This window comes from Trichogramma pretiosum, unplaced genomic scaffold, assembly GCF_000599845.2.
Source record: "Trichogramma pretiosum strain Unisexual culture from Peru unplaced genomic scaffold, Tpre_2.0 scaffold104, whole genome shotgun sequence".
NCBI classification, from domain to species: Eukaryota; Metazoa; Arthropoda; class Insecta; order Hymenoptera; family Trichogrammatidae; genus Trichogramma; species Trichogramma pretiosum.
In genome coordinates this window covers 180,856-202,691 of record NW_019641644.1, presented here as the reverse complement: position 1 = coordinate 202,691, position 21,836 = coordinate 180,856, and the positions used below count along the sequence as shown (strand labels likewise).

The 21,836-nt window shown below is 42.5% G+C and overlaps 1 protein-coding gene across 1 annotated transcript; it reads left to right on the top strand.

Moving 5' to 3' along the window:
• Positions 1-218: 218 nt before the first annotated feature.
• LOC111693861 (tigger transposable element-derived protein 1-like) lies at positions 219-2,021 on the top strand. Its single transcript, XM_023459759.1, has 5 exons — positions 219-699; positions 766-963; positions 1,015-1,188; positions 1,281-1,770; positions 2,018-2,021. The coding sequence occupies exons 1-5, from the start codon at positions 219-221 to the stop codon at positions 2,019-2,021; spliced, it is 1,347 nt and encodes a 448-aa protein (XP_023315527.1).
• The last annotated feature ends 19,815 nt before the right edge of the window (positions 2,022-21,836 follow it).

Here is a 21,836-nt window from a genome sequence, read left to right as displayed (position 1 = left end):
CGGTTAGTCGATTTGCGCCCATCCCTTCGTATGCGTGGATCGAAGATCGAGATTTTTTTCTCGAACGTATCGAAGATCGAGATTTTTTTCTCGAACGTATCGAAGATCGAGATTTTTTTCTCGAACGTATCTATATTCAGTCTGAATTTGGTTAGTGTAGACGCGTCGAAATTGTCAATTTACCTAAATTTATTGAAAATGTATAAATTTATTTAAATATGGCTCCTTCTAAAAATCCGTCAAAAACTCCCTCGAAAACTCCATTAAAAACACCATGTAAACGCAACAGAAAAGTTTTGAATCTAGCAGACAAGATGAAAATTATAAGTTTGATCGATGACGGAGAAAAACTTGCTTGGATTGCACGGCGCTTCGACGTCAATGAATCTACCATTCAAACGATCCGAGATAATGCATCGAAAATCCGTGAGAGCTCAAAAAACTTAGGACAGCATGCTCAATTTACTAAAGTTGCTCGATCAAATTTGATTGAGAAAGTCGAGATGATGCTACTAATTTGGATACAAGACCTCATGCACAATAAAATTCCAATCAGCAGTGCAGCTATTCGTGACCAAGCAATAGTTTTTCATATCTACTTGTGCACAAAGTATGGAAAAGAAGAAGCTTTCAACGCCAGTAAAGGCTGGTTTGAAAATTTCAAAACGAGATTCTTACTTTACAACGTAAAATTCACCGGTAAGATCTCATCAACAAACTTTAAATCATATGTAATTTTACAAATATATATTTTGTATATTCTAGGCGAAATAGCAAGTGCGGATCATGAAGCAGCGCGTGAAAAAAAATATGAACCGGAGCAAATTTTCAATTGTGACGAGACTGGTTTGTTTTGGAAGCGAATGCCTAAACGAACTTGGTTGACCAAAGAAGAAGAGAGAGCTCCAGGTTTCAAAGTGGCTAAGGATCGTTTAACCCTTTTGTTTTGCGTAAATGCTTCAGGTGATATGAAGTGTAAACCTATGTTAGTGTAACGCTCTGAATCACCGCGAGCATTAAAAGGAAAAAGAAAGGAGCACCTACCCGTATATTGGAAAGCAAATAAAACTGCGTGGATCACAAAAATAAATTTTGATGAGTGGTTCAAGGAATCTTTTATACCGGAAGTCAGGGAATTCCTTGCCCAGAAAAATCTCGCCTTCAAAGTACTTTTGCTGCTCGATAATTGTAAAAGTCATAATCAATCCCTGCAGACTGCTCATCCAAACGTCGAGGTACTGTTCCTTCCCCCAATACGACTTCTTTGCTCCAACCATTAGATCAGACTGTAATAGCGACCTTTAAGCCATACTATTTACGACGCTTAATGAAATCAATTGTAAGAACAGTCAACTTACATCGGTCGCGCAACAACTTCATTCCTGAAAACGTTGTCAGGAATTTTTGGAGAAATTTCAATATTATGGATGCTATAAATTTTATTCAAGAAGCGTGGGATGAAGTCAAATCAACCACTGTTAATATGAGTTGGAAAAAAATTTTGCCACACATGTTTTCAACGGTTATCGACCGCTCGGAATTGTACCCGGAGGTGGTCCAAGATGTCGTAACCTTGACTCGGGATGTCGAAGGAGAAGGCTTTAATAACGTCGAAGAATCGGAAATTTTAAATCTCATATTGCCAGAACCACATTACTCCCCCGAAGAAATCGAAGAGTTATCGACTGAACCACCGGCAGATCAGACTGATGATGCACTTTTTCGATTCAAAATTGATTGTCGAAGTTATGGATCTAGTCATTCGAGCAGGTGAATTAGCAATGACTCATGATCCAATAATGACGCATAGTTCGACTTTCAAACACTACTGTAATTTGGCTGCACAAATTTATGAAGAAATGCATAAAGATATTTTGAGACCAGCGAAGCAGAAAAAAGTAACCGATTATTTTAAAAATTAAACATGTAATTGCATATGTGTTGTAAATATAAATAAACATATATTAATATAAATACATTAACATTAATAATACTCAACAAATACGTTTATTTCTAGGTAAAGTGTGCATATAAACTGTGCTTTCTCGAGGTCGAGGAACGTAACCCCCTCTTTCCCATAAGAGGAAGGTCTTATTATCCGCGGTTTTGTTATACGCGGTACTTTTGAGGAACGTAACCCCCGCGTATAACGAGGGACTCCTGTAGTCACCGCTAGGTGGCGTCGACGCGAATTGTCACTCGCGCATCAGAAAAAAACTAGCTCTAGGCATATAAGAGAGGCGATCTCCCGGCATAGAGGTATTCTAGCGAAAGCTGGTAGCAGGTGCATTGCTCGCTCAAGTTCCGCGGTTGAAGAAGACTTGTCTTCTAGCCCGCTGCGAAGCTCGAGAAGTTGTCGGTAGAACCAGACTTGTCTTCTAACTCGCTGACGGCTTCGAGAGTTGACTGTGAAAGGTGGAAACCCCTGGCTCGCGGTCATTTGAGGGGCGATGTGCTGTCTTCTACTAGCTGGCTATTTTCGGTGCAGACCCGCTTGCTGAAAGCAAGGTACGGCTGTGTTTGGACTCGGCGTGTCCGACGAACAATCTATAGAATTTAGATTGAGGACCGCGAGTATGACTTGATGGTAAAAGCGAGTTCTGAACTTAATATTATATTCTGATATACGACTTTATTCACACATTTATAGTAAATATTGTACCATACATTGACTATAGCTTGCTGATAAAATAAATACTATTTCTATTTTTTGTTAAATAAAATTCTTGTCAAGATCATTTAATCAATCCTCTCCACCACAGCAAATTCAGCAATTAGAAAAAGTTTTATTGTTTTTGACCTTTCACAATAAAAAACAATTACGAAATATCAGTTCGTACTCTTAAGAGAATTTACAAAAAATTGGGGGTTATTAGAAAGAATATTATTGAAAGTGACGTTGAAGTAATTGCTGGAGCTCTCATTGATAAAAAAAACAATTTCACTGTACCCTCACAGTTAATGTGTCCTTTCCAAGAGTTAGAATACATGTCGAGCGAATAATGCAAAGAATTCGGACCTACCAAATTTTGAACAAAATTCCAAAATATTTATTTAGCAATATTGACGATATCATACATATGTGTTGTGTATTGGTTAATCTGCAGCCTCCAATTATAGCAGATACTAGTTGAAACATAATTATAAACTTAAATTGTAGAACGAAATTGTCAATGTAAATAGTGAAACTAAATTGTCAATGTAAATTGTATCTTTTTCTAATAAATATCATTTTTGTACTGCAGGCAATTTATTGCATATATTTAATCCGGTGAAACGCCTATTATTTGCCGTTTTCACAGCACTTTTTTCTGTACTTATATCAGATTTTGCCAAGGCAGGCAAGTAATATTTAAAATAAAATTTCTGACACTTCAAAACTACTTTTTGGATAAAATCTTCATTTTTTCTGACTTGAACGCAGTAACTTCCATAAGGCGAATATGTGTATAAATCACAGATATTGAAGCCAGACAAATACATCTGTATCTGGCATTGCGTTTAATGCTTATATGTTTCTTTTAAACAAATATTGCTACATTTTTTAGTCAAGTAATCTACATTAATTTTATTTTCAGTTATTACTGAGAGTCTATTTTTAGCACATTTATGTGAACATTTAAATTCAACAATGTGAGTAGGTACACCATCTTTGTAGACTACCCCATCCAAACTGGCACAAAGCCAGGGTTGATTTGGGCTCACCAGCACACCAACTTCTTGAACACTACACTTATAAGTTATTTCATATTCTTTTCTTGCTGTCCCTTCATATCGAGTCCCATATCTCATGCTTACTGTGTTTAAGGTTTTTGGCTCCAGCATGTCTTTGATGAGGTCTTCTGTTGATTTTGATGATTGAGTTTTAATGCTGTGAACGTTACTGCTTCCAGACAATCTAACTTTTCTGGCTAAATACCATAGATGGTTTGATGACTGATCAGTGGTCGTACAGCAAAGCTCTATAACATCTTTCTCATTAATTACAATATTACTTTATAAATCAAAAGTGGTTCTATGTAACGTCAGTTAATAGACATTTTTATAAATTAAATTGTGCTAATATACTTGAGTCTAATCTAAAAATTAGTTAGTACTTGTACATTCAATTGAAAACTAGTCAATGAGCTTTCTGCATCCTCTTGTGAGTTATCCTGGGAATGGAGTAGATTGTACCATTTCTTGTGTAGACTCTCATCTTTAGTAGGACCGTACCAGTGAGAACTTGCATTTTTTTGGAAAGCCTGTAATGAGCGATTCGAAAAATTCTGAAAAAATTCACCGATTCTTTGAAAATTTTCAAAACTTTTGATCTGTGCATTTTTTGTTTAAGCCTTCCTATCTTGATAAAGAAAATCTCAGAGATTTTTAAATAAAATAGAAAACCCTTTTTAAAATGGGCCCTAAGGCCCATTCAATAAAACTAAACATAGGGTGCTTTATTATTAGGTTCCTGAAGACCCCAAAAAATTGTTGGTAAAGATCCGTGACCCAAAGGTGAGAAGGTCTCCTTGTAAGTTCCAACATGATCACATTTTGAAATAAATGTATTTTTCGATTCAGTCTCTCATTTATACTTTCCAACTAATTGTAAATTTCAGTAACGAGTGCTGCTGATGTGGCTTTGACTCATACTACTTCAGTTTTCAAACGGATTTGACGTATTTAAAAAAAATTAAATTGAATTTATTTATATATGGGGAAACGCTCCCAAATAAACGATTGAATTAATAAATTATTAAATTAGCAATTAAAGATGCTTACACAAGCATTGAAAGAAATGTCAAACTGCAGGCCAGTAATCTTAGTGACGCAACAAAAAAATAACAAAACAATCAAATATACTTGTTCTTACGTAGACATTTTCGTGTTATCATTTTAAACGTGTCAAATCGACGAAAAAAATCGTTCTTTCTCACAATTCAGATGCGATACCACTCGGGCGCTATACTATAAATTCAAAATTCAAAATTCGAATATTGTTCAGTCTTCTTTGATCGCGTTAAAATGCGTTTGACCGTTTTTATATCAGTAATTTACACGATATCGTTGGTTGGCGCAAACCCTCTCGATAGCAATTATGAATCGTTGAACAGAACGCGACGCGAAATTGGTGTAGATTGCAGTGAACTTTGCTGTCCAGGTGCGTCTTACGAGAGCTGTGATTGTGACAACGATTGTGAAGCATCTATTGATTGTGACGATGACGACGATTCGTCTGTGCCTAACTCGGATGTAAAAACGACGACTACAGAAAAAACAAGCTCAACTACTGCCAAGACTAATATCGATAAAAATTCCGAAAAGGTTTTAATTTGATCCAGGACGTTGTTAATTTTTGGAAAAACCATAAAAGGCCAACATCAAGTCCTTCATCAACGACAGTAAAACCAAAAACAACGACTTCATCGCATACTGAAAAAGGTGATGATATCAAGAAAACAACGCCAGGCCCATCGACTTCGACATCAAAGCCTGAAACAACTACAACGGCTTCTGAAAAAGATACGAGTGGTTTTCTAGAAGAATTATATAAAAAGCTTGATAGATTATGGAAACTCCTCCAATTATTGAAAGAAAATGAAGAGATTAAGTAATGAAACATATTCTAAGCAATATTTCAGTGTTAAAGCGATTTTTTGCGTAGTGCGCAAAATGTAGAATACTTTTTTGCATGAATAACTAATGTAATAGCCCATTGTATCAATAAAAAAGTAAATGCAAATATCTTCTGTTCAAAACTGTAATATTAACTATTTCAGTAACATAATTTAAATGTGTAAACATTGAAACAAAATGAACTATATCACTAAAATTGACGATCAAAACATTTCCGTATTACCCCAATACATGAGTAGCTCTCTTAAAAAAAAAATTTCATCTGGCTTACGAGTTATCGATTTATTACGAAAAATCTGCGACGTTTGTAATCTCGCTTGTAAATTGATGTATAAAAAGGATAAAAAAAAAGACAAAATAACAGAGACGCGAGAGAAACGAGTTTACTTCGCGCTGATGAATGGCAAGCCTGAAGAATTAGTCGAGCAAGACGCAGGCGCTAAAACCGGTGAAGTTGCGTCTTTTACCGCGATCGCTCTCGCTCCCGTACTACGTATATACATCAGCACGGGCTCCGTCGCGCGCCCAACTTTCTTGAAACGAATAAAGAAAGGATACGACGATTTCATCAAATGCGCAAGACGATTATAACGAAATCCTACTGACACTGTAAAATCGCTGCGTTGGCTACAGGCTTCTTCTGTATAGCTGCTGTCAGATATGGCACTGTTTTTCCGCAAAAAAAAATCGAAACGACGACAGCCACTTGGTGAACGCTCGGTTAATTGTTCATCCTACCGATCGATGGAAAGAAGTATAAAAAAAAAGAGTAATAATAATCATAAAAATAGGTTTCGCATTGGATACTTTTTTTCAACGTCGTAATCGCAACGTCATTTTGTGTATGAAATCATAGTCGGCCGATATACACTCGCTTCTGGGAATAGAATTTCATGCGTTTGCGCTCGCCGCCGTAAAAGAAAAAAAGCAGGCAAAAATAAAAACGAAAATCCACTGGCGCACCACTGGCATAATTATTTTATTTCCTGCACGCGTAATTTCACGCTTACACGTATACGCGTGCAATGCTGCTACACGCGCGAACTGATGAAATTTGCGAGCGGTCGACTTTTTAGGCCGCGCTCGAGGTATGCGAGAGGATTTCTCGACTTTACACGCGCTATATATGCAACGTATACGCGTGCATATTAAACGCGAGACTTTTGCGCATCCATCCGTCCGGATAAGGATCTGTGTTGCTCGTGGAAAGACAAGCTGCAGCCGCAGTAAAACGACGACGAACTTCGGACGAATTTATTATAACACGTCTTGCCGCAACCGCATAGCCTAGAAGTTGTGATACATTTATACACGTCTTCTCTTATCATGTATGAGCCATACAGCCAAATAGTATTAGCAGGGCTTCTTCGCACCTTAATAAGCGCGTTTTTTTCAGAGTCGAGCCATCGTTTTGCCATTTCAACGTTCGTTGGGCAAATGAAGAACTCAATCGCGCGGAGCTGCGATTTTTTATGATCGAGCACCTGCTTATAAGCGCTCGCGTATATACATAACGTATATACAGCGGCGCACTCGAGCAATTATTGTATACATCGATCTTATGCTTTGAAATTTATTTAAACGTCGACGGCGCGGGGCATAAACTTTTACGACTGCGGGGATATATATTTCTCGAGATTCATTGGGATTATGATATAAAAGTGTATGGGCACACAGGGCGTATTACGGTAATCGTTCGAAGCGCAATCCAGATCGGCCGAAGCGATTGCAAGGCATAATTACTTTCTCTTCTTTTTTTTGTGCGCGACCGTTGTTGTCGTTGCGCCGTTGTCCTCTCTTTCGTTGTACTCCTATTTGAATTTCAGAATCACTCGATCCAATCACAACAATGAGAGAACTTGACGACGTCACGAGCTATCGCTCTACATAATAGGCTACGCTTATAGGAACAAAATTTCGGAATTCACCGAAAAAACAACAACAACATTGCAACGTTTCGTAATAGTTTTTTTTATTACTATTAACCACGGTAGCACATAAGTAATGCTCTTGATTTTTTACCTGCTTTTTTTTCGACAAAAGAACATCGTAAGCCGCACATATAATGTCGATATAATCTAATCAAACACATCGATCGATCGACCGAATCACCTCTCACGACGGCAAAAAATGCCGCGCAGCGCTGCACGCATAATCATAGAAAAAACGCGGCGATCGGTATGAGTATGCGAGTGTGTGTGCAGTGTAAGCTATAACAAGCCCTGCGCACGTATCACATATGTATGTGAGTGGCTCTCTTATAATAATATAGGCGTCTTTCTCGCTCTCGATGCAGCTCGCGGAAAACGTGGAAGCTACGGCGTGGCCGAGCCAATGTACCTTCTTATAATCTTGCAATAAATGTAAGTATAGCTTATAATGCACGTATACTCACGCACACAGACGCGGGGTACAGACTCGCGCGCCACACACACATACCGATACACACACAGACAGACGCAAGACTCGATTTTAGAAAGTGAAACTGAAAAGATCAGCGGCAGCAGCAGCCGTAAACCTATACATCGAGATACGTGCGTGCAGTCGGATGCGGGCACGTTAGTATCCACACACACACACACATATACACAGGCAGACATGCCCCACCCTGCATCTATCTCTGTCTCTCTTTCTCGTATATACATATAGCGAGTATATCTCTACACGTCGAGGACGCAGAAAATGCAATCACGTGTACGTATACGTGAGCTGCACGTCGGATCCGAAGCTCGTGCGACGAGCTTTTTATTGCTCTCTTTTGCTCGCTCGGCAGCAGCAGCAGCAGCAGCAGCAGCGGCTTACATATGCTGCTGCTCGATATAGAAAGTGAGAGTACTGCCTCTCTTGGCTGGCGCGCGCGGCGAGTATTGCGCGACTCCACCCTGGATGTCGTTGTGTGTGTCGTAGTAGTGGTCGTAGACGTCGTCGATGCGCGACTATAACGCATAAATACACGTTCTATGCAGCAGCAGCGATCGGGCCGGCCGCGCTTATCGTTTATGCAGATTGCGTTTTTATATTACGGAGACACCTTTATAGATATATACACGTATATCGTTGTATATATAATACGCAAGAGACTACATAAAACGTTCGTTTACAGTTAGCTCTTTATGCGAGCTCGCGAGACTTTTTTTTTCGTTGCTGCTGCTGCTGCCGCTGTTGCCATAAAGGATATGACCGCGTGCACGCCTCGCTCCAACTATACACTCACACACATACAGCGAAATACTTTATTGATTGTTAGCTAGCCCCGAGATCGATACTTATGATACACATTGCAAACGATGTTTCTGACTGGGTGTATTCATGTGTATTCGTGTGTTTATGTAAATAAATAACTCCTGAAATCGACGTGAAAATTAACGTAAAAAAATTGTTTCCCTATCTCCTCTGTGCGAACGCGTGAAATCCTGCAACTTTACGTATATTCTCAGTTCTCAAAGTCTTTGTACAAACAGTAAAGTAATCAATGATTCGAAGCTGCAATACTATACACAAACTATAAATACCCACAAACACACACACAAACGGAGCCAGTGTCAATAATCATCAAACAGAATCGCGTGCTTGCGTGCCTGCCACCTCCGCCGCTGCTGCAGCTCGATGCTGCAGGTGCAAATACAGGTCATTCCTTTCCCAGAAAGTGAACTCCTCCTTGTCAACTAAGTGATTTACTACGACTACCAGACAACTACTTCTTGTTCTCTCTCTCTCTCTCACTTACTACGTGGTGTGTACTGGCTCGCAATTTAACGACCTCCGTAGGTACATATAATACGAACTCATCGCGCGCACTCTGTCGCTCGAACTCATCTGGTCCAAGACACAACTCTAAATCGATTCGATTTTCTCTTCTTTTATTTTATTTCACTTTTTTTGTATGTGCGAGGATCGGCTCGCGTGTGTGTGGGTGTCGAGGCAACAAAATCAGGGAGGGCAAAAAATTCTTACGAGCAAAGAGTATAGCGAGCTCGCACGATGTGGTTTCGTGTCGATCTAAAGAGAGTCGAGACTCGTGCACACGAGCGAGATTCACCGTGTAGCAAAAAATATTTTTATATCCTATCGCTTCTCGTGTAAGACATTAAAAGCACGCGCGTATATAAAGCGCAATAAAGAAATCAGGGTCAAAGCACTCATCTTAAATTACGGCGAGCGAGCGAGCTCGGGCGCGCGCAAAAAAAAGGCGCGAAATACGAAACGTTCGTACACGCGAATGCAGCTAAATGTATATAAATAAACGCGCGTGTACGAAGGAGAAAAAAAACATTACGCGAACAATAAAACACGAATGAGTATAAAAACGTTCGCGAATGAAGGCATGAGGTTGTCTCTGCGAGGTGGTGCAGGCGGTGGCGGCGGCGATCGAGAAAGAACCTCCACGAGCGGCAAAGAATGAAGGAAACTCGCGCGATTATAAATCTGTTGTTCGTATAAATAAGCCCTGCAACGTAAAAATCCAGAGACCGCCGCGGCAGCGGCAGTAGTAGCCTAGTGCAGCTTCGATCCGTAAATGGCCGCAGAAGTGAGATCAACGCGCGGCGCTCACCCAAGATCGTATCGTTCCTTCTCATTTATATGTATAAACCTCTGCGTGCACAGCTGGTTATAGGCGTCAAATCCCTGATCCGACTGACCCGACACAAACGCACACACAGACGCGGGAGAATAACATTTAATATGTTGCATATACAATGTGTATGATCGTCGAGCATGTGCATTAGGAAAGCTCACGCAACAACAGCGGCACACACATGCGCACACAAACACAGACGTAGGCTGATACGCTGCTTAGTAGTGCGCATGCCGAGCCAAAATGGAAAAGTTTATAATCCTGCGACGGTACGTAGGTTGGTATGGCGCGCCAATGCGAATCTTCCGGGGCAGCAATTATGTGTACACGTGCGGCGGCGCGCGGCTATATGTGCCTACTTAACTCTCTTTGATTCTCACGCCTTTTTGCTTGATTACAATGTACTTGTGTGCGTGTGTCTGTGTTTGTATATATTTGTGTGTGTGTGCAGTACGCGATATACTGCGCTATGCCATGTAGCCGCGCGGATTGCCTTTCATTTTCGCTTCTCCGCGCGCGGCACACACGTAGCGGCGCGCGGGCGACTTGGTACTCCCAGGCGCGTCGCGGATTATTGATTGTGGCTATAAGAGCTCCCTGAGCTTTTTTTTCCTCAACGACGAAATATTTCACTGATATTCCAGTTGCTAATGAGACATCGAGCTCCGGTAGGTAGTCCGGTAAGTTGTGGGTAGCGGTTTTTCGTAAGTTCGGAAATTAATCAAGCTTTTACGATGAATGGGGGAGATCTTGGATGTCTTCTCTTTTTTTGTGTACAAAGTACGCTGGATTATTTACGATTTTGGATGGTCTAATTGGTATACCAGGAGGCAGCGTGTGTTCCCTCGTGCATCATATATAAACTGAAAAGACGCGCGCGTGCCTGTTCCCTTTTAAACTTTGTATAAAACCAGTTTACAATTAAACGTGCGATTATTACGATCGATAATGATGTATACATATATATTTTTGCCAAGAATTCAATTAATTCGCCAATGAATTTAATCGTTGCAGCTGGAAAATCTAGGCTACCCAGGTAAACAAGCAATAAATCTCGCTGGATGCATACATAGAGATAGCAGATGAGCGCGCGCCCGGCACCTCGTTTTAAGCCCATTAATGGAGAGCTTTAATCGCTGAATCGTGTATGAATAACGCTTAAATCGCCGCATTTTTCGACAAAACCCTAGTGCGCCCGAATGAATAGAGATCCACTTGTGTATGCATTTTTGCACTTCCTTTTTGCTTGTAACGCTAACGGGGAGAAAAAACTTTAAATACTTATACCGAATTAAAGGGCAATTAGAGAATCGAAAGTAACGACAGAAACAAATTTATGTTCTCGCGCTCGCGCTACGGTGTGTTATATTTTTTCAAACAATACAAACACACACTTCTGCAAAAGCAGCTGAGAGAGAAGCTAGAACGAGGAATAGAACCCGATCGAGTTTCGTAATACTTTCACGAGTTATTGGAAGAGAGTAAGAAAAGAGGAGAAAAAAAAAGAGAGGCGCTTATCATCCACGCTCAACCATCTCGAGAATTTATATCGAGTAATGGCACTCGGAGTTTTGCCACAGCGTTTATTCGTAATATTGCACGCGGCTAAAATCAAACTTTTACGACACGCGCGGCTTTTTCCTTTTTTTTTCGTCCGCAGTGATTAGCATTAATACGTTCGACGATCGTTTGAATATTTTCTAGCCGATAGCCGCTGCAGAAGTCGATCGTAAAAATCTTTCTTTCGAGCCGTTTCGTTGTTTCTCTTGTAACGTCGTCGCCCGCGGAATCACCTGCTTCATGCTGGCGCGCGTGTAATAATTAGTGCATAGCATCTTGTTTTCTCTTCGACAGCTCCGAATATGATTCGCGTGATTTCTCTATTGGCTCTATGGCGCGACGATGTTTTCTTTTCATGTATATACGCACCGAGTATATGTTCAGCAGGTGTTACTACTCGCGACAAACTATTTTTATAAATATATATTAAGCGTCGTCCGCCTGTCGCGATAACGTAATGGCATGAAAGCTTGCAAAATTACACCTAGCGAATCGTAATATGCGCCAAGTTTTTTATGCGCTGCATCGACGCCTTTTCGCGACGCCCAATGATCGCGATAGAATTAATTATGCAAGCCCGACGAATCACCATTTTTTACTCCCTTTTTCTCTCGGTTGAAAGAAAAGTAAATGTAAAAAACGTTGAAACGATAATCGTTGTCATCGGAGTCGTTATAAAATTGTTAAACGATCGGTCCGTGCACAGCAGCGCTGCATAGCTACTCCTCGTTAAAAATTCTCAGCCTATTGCCTCTCTTTTATATAGCTCTTTTGCCGACGTATTGCACGCAGTAGCGATCGATAATTGCACACGAATCGTTGCGATAATACACGGCGATCCCGTCTCTACGTACACATCGAATCTGCGCGTGCGGCAGAGGTCTTAATTTTATTAATGTGGGTGGTATGTATAATTATAGAGTTCATCCATCGTGCGAGGGCATCGATTCGTTGCGACACACGGGCAAACACACAATAAAAAATAACCCGAGGCATTAAACCTCGAGTGCGTATGTATCCACCATAAAGCTTCTATATACATACAATATATAGACAACATAAACATACAGAGTCGGACAGCTTCGGAGCTCGCGCGCGCGATATTAATCGCTGTATCGCACAATTGCGCCGCGCACACCCGTACTACGTTATACGTATCTCGTATAAATAAAAGAGCGAAAAAAATGATAATAATGATAACGAAAAAAAAAAAAACAGAGCAAAGCTCGAGGGTATATATAAGTAACATCGAATATTGTTAAGGCCTGTGTTGTGTACTGCAGTGCATGCTAGCTGCGGCTGTGTGCGGTAGCAGCTCGGCTCGCGCCGCCCGATCGCCTTTCGCTTTCGTTTATCTCTCGTTCCCTTATGCCGTGTAGTACGCTATATAGCAGTCTCTCTTTGCCATATATACCTATATACATTTATACATTACTGCTCGCCTCGGCAGAGAGTCGCGCAGGTACTTTTGTAGGCCATTGTTATATAGTAACGGCGAGCAGTCGATTATATCCTTTATATATATCTTTTTTTTCCTCTTCTTTATATAGAGCTATAAGCTGTTAACGATCCTGCGTGTTGTATATTGCACTCTGTTGTACGCCGAGCCGCGCGGCGCGGCCTAGTTTTAACAACAACAACGGGCAGCAGCAGCGATCGCAGCTCGGAAAAATTACACGCACGAAAAAAAAAATTCTTATCCTATGTGAGAAACTATGTACTCTACGTAATCTTTTTTCCTTTTTATCTTTTTTTCTTTTTTATCTTTATTTATTTTTTTTTTTTTTTGCCAGAGATTGAGACGTAACGCGGGAGCTTGCGAGCGCGCGCGACGCTTTGTTTACCTTTAAGATCGCTATAAGTAAAGTCTATAAGCGGCGAGTAAGAGTGACGTAAGTGACAGGTAGCGGTTACAAGTGTGGCGCGCGAGTCTCCGTGTGTGCATATATGCACGTACGTGTTTAACTTTGACGGGTGCCATGCATACATGCCGTCTCTCTCTATGTATGTTTACAAAAAGTCACCACGCGCAAATATGTCTCTGTATGTGTGTTCGCGCATGCACGAGACACACAGACGACGCGTAGGCGCGATGAAAAATTAATTATGTATAAATTATGTCTAAACGTTTCCGCTGTCTCACACGTATTATATATTATAATATACAAGACGCGCGGCGCGTCTACAGATATACAAATAAGAGTCGTAAAGTCGGCAGGTAGAGAAGCCGAGTGGTAATATGCAAGTATATATGATCGACGGACGATGACTCGGGCGATTTTTCATTTCTTCTTCTTCCTCCTCCTCCTGCTGCTGCTCACGTTGTGGATCGCGCGATACGTATCTCGCGTTTCAAAATTATCTAGGGCAGCAGGTACTTCTCTTTCTCTCTCGCGCGTCGGAGATTTATATGAGAACACTCGCTTCTTTCAAAGTCGTGACAAAAAAAATGCGAAGAAAAAAGAAGTGCGTGTGTATCGGAGATCTCGGATAACAGTATATAACGCGTGCAGGCCATTACTGCCTTGACCAGAGGGATCGATGACAATGAGATCTGCTACAATTGCACGTCACAGTGTGCATGTGTGTGTACGTAATATATAACTATACATTAACTATCTGCAATGCTCACGAGGGCGAATTTGTTTTATTCATTTGCCGAGCTAATTTTCCGTTATATTGTCTTTTTTTTGTTATATTCACTCACTCGCAGCTTTCTCTTTTCATTCTTGCCTTCCTTCTTCTTTCTTTCTTTTTTTTATTTGCGTATATTTATATTCGGACGCGCGCGCGAGCCCCGGAATTGTGATCGACAATTGAGAGCTCGCGGAGCAGCATTGGAGATCGCTCTCCCGCGAGTGCGAGATGCTTTCACAGTCGCGAATATTAAAGTATCGATTTTACGAGCCGTGCAGCAGTACAGAACTCGCTGACTGGGAAAAAGATCTGTGTACACCAGCTAATGAATTTAGAAACTCATCCTCTCGAGATGATAAATTTTCTTTTCTCAAAGATCGAGGCTTTCACGGGGCTATTTTTATCAGTAACTCCGCTTTTGTTTTCGCGTTGTTTTTATAATGTATAAATGTTTATTTACATGGAAACGATCCAAGCCGTCGAGAGGGAAAGAGGATAAAAATTTCAGGAACGCGCCTTTCATCGGGCGCACTCGACGACGATCGCTACTCGCTCGCGCGTACTCGATACTCGATCGGGCTCGTAAAAAAGTGACATAATAAACTCGATCCGCGCCGCCCGCGGACATTCGATTCGTAAAGAATAATAAGTAATACGGGGTAAACGGCTCGTGGCGCCTCGGCAGTATTCTCGATAATTTGATCGAATGAGAGAGAGAGGATAAAAAAACATTTTCTCCATTGCTCAATATGGAGCTCGACTACAATGTCTTCTTTTCAGGGAAAATCCTGTCGTCACTGCCTCGGAGCGAGCGATGAGCCTTAATGATCGCACTTAATTTCGCTCGTTTATAATACGAGTTAAAGTAAAAATAAAATCATCGCATGATCTCCTGGTGGTCGGCACCTCGCGCGCGGCTACCATTATTACATGACGAGCCATAATTGAGCCGATAAATCATGAATATTCATCGTCGTGATCTTGTGGCTCCTCGTACACTTATGAGCTTCGAGCGACGACACATTGTATATGCTCACACATGCGCATACACAGAATAGTATAGTAGTAGTATTACATACGTATCACTCGCTCCTCCCACTTATGGGCTTCTCTATATTAGCGCACTTGACCAATCGACAGACGTTACGCGCAGCTGGCACATGCGCGTACACTTGCTGCGTCTACACACATTCATATATGTATACGAGTGCCCCCAACGTATATCTATACGTCAGACGAAAGAGAGAGAGAGAGAGAGCTCATCAGCGTTCCGTGACGATGAGTCGTATTGTTGCCGCCAGATAGAGAGATTTTGTAAAATGGCGGGTGCATGCCGGGAGCTTTCTATATGGACAGAAATAAAAATGAGAGTTAGCCGTGCAATTTTCTTTCGGAAAAAAATTGTACTATCGTTGCGGATTTTTTGTTTGCACTCGCTAACCGCAAACTTCGACGATGTATTTCGAGGAATAAAAAAGGATAAAATTTTCCAATTTTCGCGTTTCGCCGTCGATATTCGGAGTCTGTGTATTTATTTATCTTTTTATTTATATGCATTTTCGCCGTTGCCGTTGTCGTATTGTACATATAGAGAGCCGCTCACGGAGAGGCCGCGAAAATGAATTATTCATTCGTCTATTGCGGATCGTTTCGCGAAGCTGCAGCGGCAGTCGTTATGTACATCGAGCCGCGGTACCTCGTCGCAGTTCTCTCGGTAATAAAAGCATCAAAAATCCATCGAATTCACGGTACGCTTCGTGGATATATATAGTAGCTTATATACATTGGGTCTCGATCCCATCTTGCACAATATCTTTTCGGCTGCGGCGCGCGAAGCTTTTTACGCAAACTCGCGCGGTGCGCGGGTCAAAAGTGTCCCAAGCTTTATAACGATCGGCGCAAGCAACAACAACAGCAGCAGCGATATAACTCGCGAGCTCTTTCGGAGTCGTTGATTTAAAGGAGAGCTCGATATTGGATCACTGTTGCTACTGCACGCTTCGGCGTGTGCTGGAGGGCCGCGGCTACAGCCTCGCGCATCGACGATTCTGTATACCGCCTGGCCTGGCTCGGCGGTGAAATTATACGACGAATCGACTTGACGAAATATCTGTTGCATGATTTTATTTTCTTTCTCTTTCTCTTGGGAGAGAGAGAGAGAGGATAAAAAGGGAATATCGCAGCGCTCCGCACCAGCTGTTGACACACATAGCACAGCACCGAATACGTCTATTCTCTTTTTATTATGATATTTTATAAACACTAAATGCCAATCGAAGCGTAGCCTGGCGCTCGAGTACTCTATATACATTGTATACAAGCCATTGGCTTGGCACGTCTACGAGCTGCGCACCGAAATACTTTTTTCCCTTTTTTTCTTTCACGGATGAAGTGACTTCGTGAACGTGATGAAAGTAATGTTACAATATCGCGAAGAATCGGTTTCGCAAAACATTTAAAGCGTAAATCAATTTTTTTTTCTCTCCCGCTTGTACATGCGCTGCACTATTTCAAGCACGTTAGAATTTTTCGCGCCTCGTGCGGCTGTCGATCGGGACGTGCTGCGAGCCAAAGAAAATTCGCACCTCTTCGCACATCCATTGTAGTGACTTGCGACTACAATAGCTAGCTCGACGTGTGTGTCGTCGAGACATTCTCTCTGGCGCGAATCATCACCATCATCATCATCATCCACGCTTCGTGCCATCGCCCAATCACGTAAATTGCGCAATATCGAGGAATTCGCGCGAAAACGAGGCGCGAAATAGTGTCATTGTGTGTCGCGCGAGTATTTTATATACCTATATCGTGTATATGCAGAAGAGGAGGCTCAGGGTCGTCGTCGTCGTCGTCGTCAGTCGTTACTTTTGAATCAAAGAGGCGTTTCCCTTAACATATGGGCGCATTTTCCTATTCATCCTCGACGTTTTTTTTTCGCCAAGCGAGAAACTCTCGAGCCGGGTATATTACATACGTGTATCATTAGACGCCTACGTCGATCGAGCTCGAGCATGCATATATATATCGGAGAATGCGCGACGCACGTCGACACATATATAGTAGACGCGACGCGTAGTAGGATATGTACCTTACGGTCCTCGCGGTTATCGAACCGGAAACTCTCGTCCAACACAGTCGATCAATCCGTGTTAGTGTAGTTCGTAAGTTTCGGCCGTGGTGCGCGTGCGATTATACCGATCGGAACAAGTGCGCTCGAGAAATTTTTTCCTTACACACACAGCTAGCGTAGTATTATTACTGGCTGGCAAAATCTATGCTAGGACTAGGCCAACAACGCGATGTTTGCAATACACAGTAATGACGGAAGTCGCTCTGACTCGCTCGAAATTGGCGAAAATTATTGCGGTTCTGCTGCTGCTGCTGCTGTGGCCGCCGATCAGCATCAGTGGCAGCTTAACAGATAGTACAACTCCGAGCGAGCCATGGATTGTTATTATATTGTGTACATAAAAACGGATGTCGGAATGATTATTGATGATTGCCAATATTGCTGCAGATTTTTCATTTTATATACTATCCCGCGACTAGCTCTCGCATGTAGTAGCATGATATACACGAGCCGCTGATTTAATATTGAGAAACTTTAATTATTTTTTTATCCTCTCGTTATCCTTATTACAATATATTCTCACATTATTCCGTGCAAGAAAAAAAATGCATAATCCTAAACGCTCGCTTCATCGCAATGGATTGCACGCGCGCAATCGCGAAACACCATATACCGTGATGCGATAACAACAAAAAAAAAAAAAGGAAAAACTCGCCTGCACTGCTCGCGTAAAAATAATTTCGCTTTCTTCCCGCTATAAGTGTCTACTGCAATACATATATAAATGCAGGAGAGGAGAAGAGAGTCTGCCGCGCCGCGTGAGGAAGAAAGTGCGTAATGAAGCGTAAATAGCAAACAACAACGCACCAAGCGGCGGAGAGCAACAACGGAAACTGCTACTCATCTAATGCACGAGGGGCCGATTTTCAAAGTGGCATTAATACACACGTGTGTGTGCCGTTCACGTGCGACGAACAATTAACTCATTTACACTTGTAATTTAACAACCTTACCTATAACATATATATTCCTTTTCTATACACACACACACACACACACACACACACCGACACCCGCTCGCTCCATTAATTTCAAGCAGTGAGTTTGTAATGTACATACAGATATATAGGATATATACGGTATATATAGGTGCGAGCGCTTGACTAAGTGGCCACCGTTATGGTCTCTAACGCGAGATATCTCTAATTAACCTTTCGCTCTTTTCTCCGGGCAAAAAGTACATAAATACGTGCGCGCATGCCACTGCTGCTGCTGCTGCACGGCCGAGCACTCGTGTATGATCGTGCACACCAGATCAGACGGCGAACCCGCCCTTCCACCGAGAGATCGTATAACTGTTCAACAGGAAGGATATGCGCTTCTTCTTCTTATTCTTCTTCTTCGTAAAGTAGATATATATTCTTCGTTCACGTGCCTTTGGATGCTCGTCGTCGTCGTCGTCGACGACGTTATATAGCTGTTCTTCGCGCGAGAAAACTGGTTGCGCGTCGATCTAATACATATATACGAAGCCTATCGGAGAACCGCAACCGGCCATCGATCTCTAGCGCGCGAGCAAGTTCTATATAGATATATGTGTGTGTATGAGCGATCGACCGATGGGTATTGATTATAAAAAAGTGAAGCAATCCTGACGATAGCTGCTGGTGCTGGTGCTACTCGTGCGACTGCTACGGCTGACGAGATCGTTTCATTTTCTTTTATCGAAAGTCACTCTTGCTCTCTTATAAACACATATAAGCTCGACATATACCCATCCGACAATCGTGTATGTGTGTATGACAGGATCGACTCTCCGCGAGCGAGAGTCGATCCGCGAGATCGTGTGATTTATTTTATTTAATCGTTTTTTTCTTCCGTTTTTTTTTTTTTTTTTCATTACACTCGATTTCCGAGATTTCGATTCTAGCTGTGACGGGCAGAAATATAAAAAGTGAGGAATAAAAAAAAAAAGAGCGAACGAATCGTACCGAATTAAGCGCGAGTGCACATCCGGTCAATCGTAACCGACATCCTCGCAGCAGCACAAGCCGTGCTCCGCTCGAAAAAGCTTGGGCCGCTTGGCGCGCTGCAGACATATTAGGTCACTCGGTGTTCCACTGAAAAATTACTAATCATCGCCTGCGAGGATGAAGGAAGAGAGAAAAAAGGTACTTATATACGTGCCTTCGCGGATATGTATTTCTCAAACGAGCGTGATATTCTATAAATAACAACTCGGGCAAAAAAGCTGTATAACGCTCGTGTACTTGTGTGTGTGCGAGCGTCTATGTAGGTGTTTAAAGCGCTCGTGTATATATGGCAGCAGCAGCAGCAGCAAAGAGTATAGCAGGAAACGCATGACTAGGGCGGAGGACGAGAGAAAGAAGAGCGAAGAACGGCGAACGTGTATAGGAGAGAGAGCGAGCGAGCGGGCAAGGCAAAACCGTAATAGCGGTTAGGTCCAGTTGCACCGACACATGCATACCTACACACACACACACAAACACAGGGAACATCGAGCTATAGCGCGCGCAGCGCATAGTACATACCGATCTTGATGGCGGGGAATGAAAATTCCGCTCCCGTATAGCATGCAGTGTAGAGGCGACGGCGGCAGCGGCGGTGAACACCTAAGCCTTTCGCCACCGCAATTCTGCGCTGTGCACGTATATAGGACCGACGAGGAAGATCCGCGAGAGACCATGGGGACATTTATCGGGTTACTCGGGTTAATTTTTTTTGTTTCTTATGAAATTTTTATGCAGCTGAATGTGCGGTACCGCATGAAAGAAATTGACCGACGATATCCGATATACCTCATCTGTCGATATTATCAGGAAGATTAGTTCTTTTTAAAATATAATAATGAAGCGATCGGTGGAGATCGGTATTATCTCAAAACTAGAGCCTCTAAGCCGAGCGCGCAGCTACGGACGTTTTTCCTGACGAAATGCATCGTTTCACTCGTTGCAAATAATCAGCAGCAACAGCAGCAGCAGCAACAGGTGAAAGCAGCGGCAGCATCTAAATATGTAGGAAATAAAAAATCGGCAATAAAAGATTGCGATCTGGTTTTAGTCTCGGGCAGCAGCTCGTACAGCGTCGAGAGGACTGAAATAACCGCTATTCCTGCTGTACATCGGTGTTACACGAGGGGCAGCACAGAGAGAAAGAGGTAGATAAAAAGGAAGAAGGAGAAAAAGGACAACGGGCAATGAAGAATGAAGAAGAAGAAGAAGAAGAAGCAGAAGAAGAAGAGGAAGAGAGGGCGAGCGGTCGCGTGGCAGGCGGCGTGTGCCGATCTCCGACCGCTGCTGCTGCTACTACTACTACCACTACCACTACTACTACTATCGCTATATAACTAGCTACATACATAAGCGAGCTCGCGCGCGTATACGTAAGTCGGAGCTCTATATACTCTCACCTCTCCGACGAGGCGGCGAGGATATCTGCTATGCAGCTAGTAGTAGTATAATGTATACGAGAGCGTGGCAGGATTCGAATCTCTGCGAGTACTAGCCAAGAAAGAGAGAGAGAGAGAGAGAGAGTAGCCACAGCCGCATATACAGTTATGCATACATATATAGCAGACTAGTTAAGCTTTGTAATATTTAAAGCTTCTCTCTCTCTCTGCTCTGCTCCGAGTACGGCGTGCGTTTTGAATCGCGCTGAGCGAGCGAGCCTTTGGTGGGAGCTTCGTCGAGAGGTGCACAGAGCACAACTACACGTATAAACAGACTCACACACGTACGTACCAGAAGTTGCGGCTCGCGGTGGCCGCCCATTCGCGACGTTACGGGCCCCACCAAACGGCCGAACGACGCGCCGTGCCGCAAGGAAGGCTTACAACTTCCAAGGCAGAGTAGTGGAAGCCGCGGCACACATACACACACTTACAGACAAACTCGATACTACACTCCGGGCGAATATACCTCTCTCATCCTCTCTCGCGGGAGGGTATAGGAGTCTCTCTCTCGTCGCAAAGAGAGACGACGAGGTGAGGCTGGCGCTGCAGCTCCAGCGATTGCTCACTTTACTCTCCGGCGAGCCGCACGGACAGACAGTCATACGGACACACACACGCAGACAGGCACGCAGCAGCAGCCGCGTTTTATTATTGTATATTGAAAACGCTCGTGTGTTGTGTGTGTGTGCGCGCGCGCGCGCCGCGAGAGAGAGATTTGAACGCGTATTTGACAGTAGAGCGAAACGTGTCTACTTTTTAACAACGCGAATATATTTTATTTTAAATAAAGTCTAAAGCCGGTTGTTGTTTGATCTATAAAAGAAGAGTTTATTTGAATCTGCAAAGAAAAAGTGATCGTCGATCTTCGTGCGGACGTTGTCCATGCTTGCGACAAGTAAAAG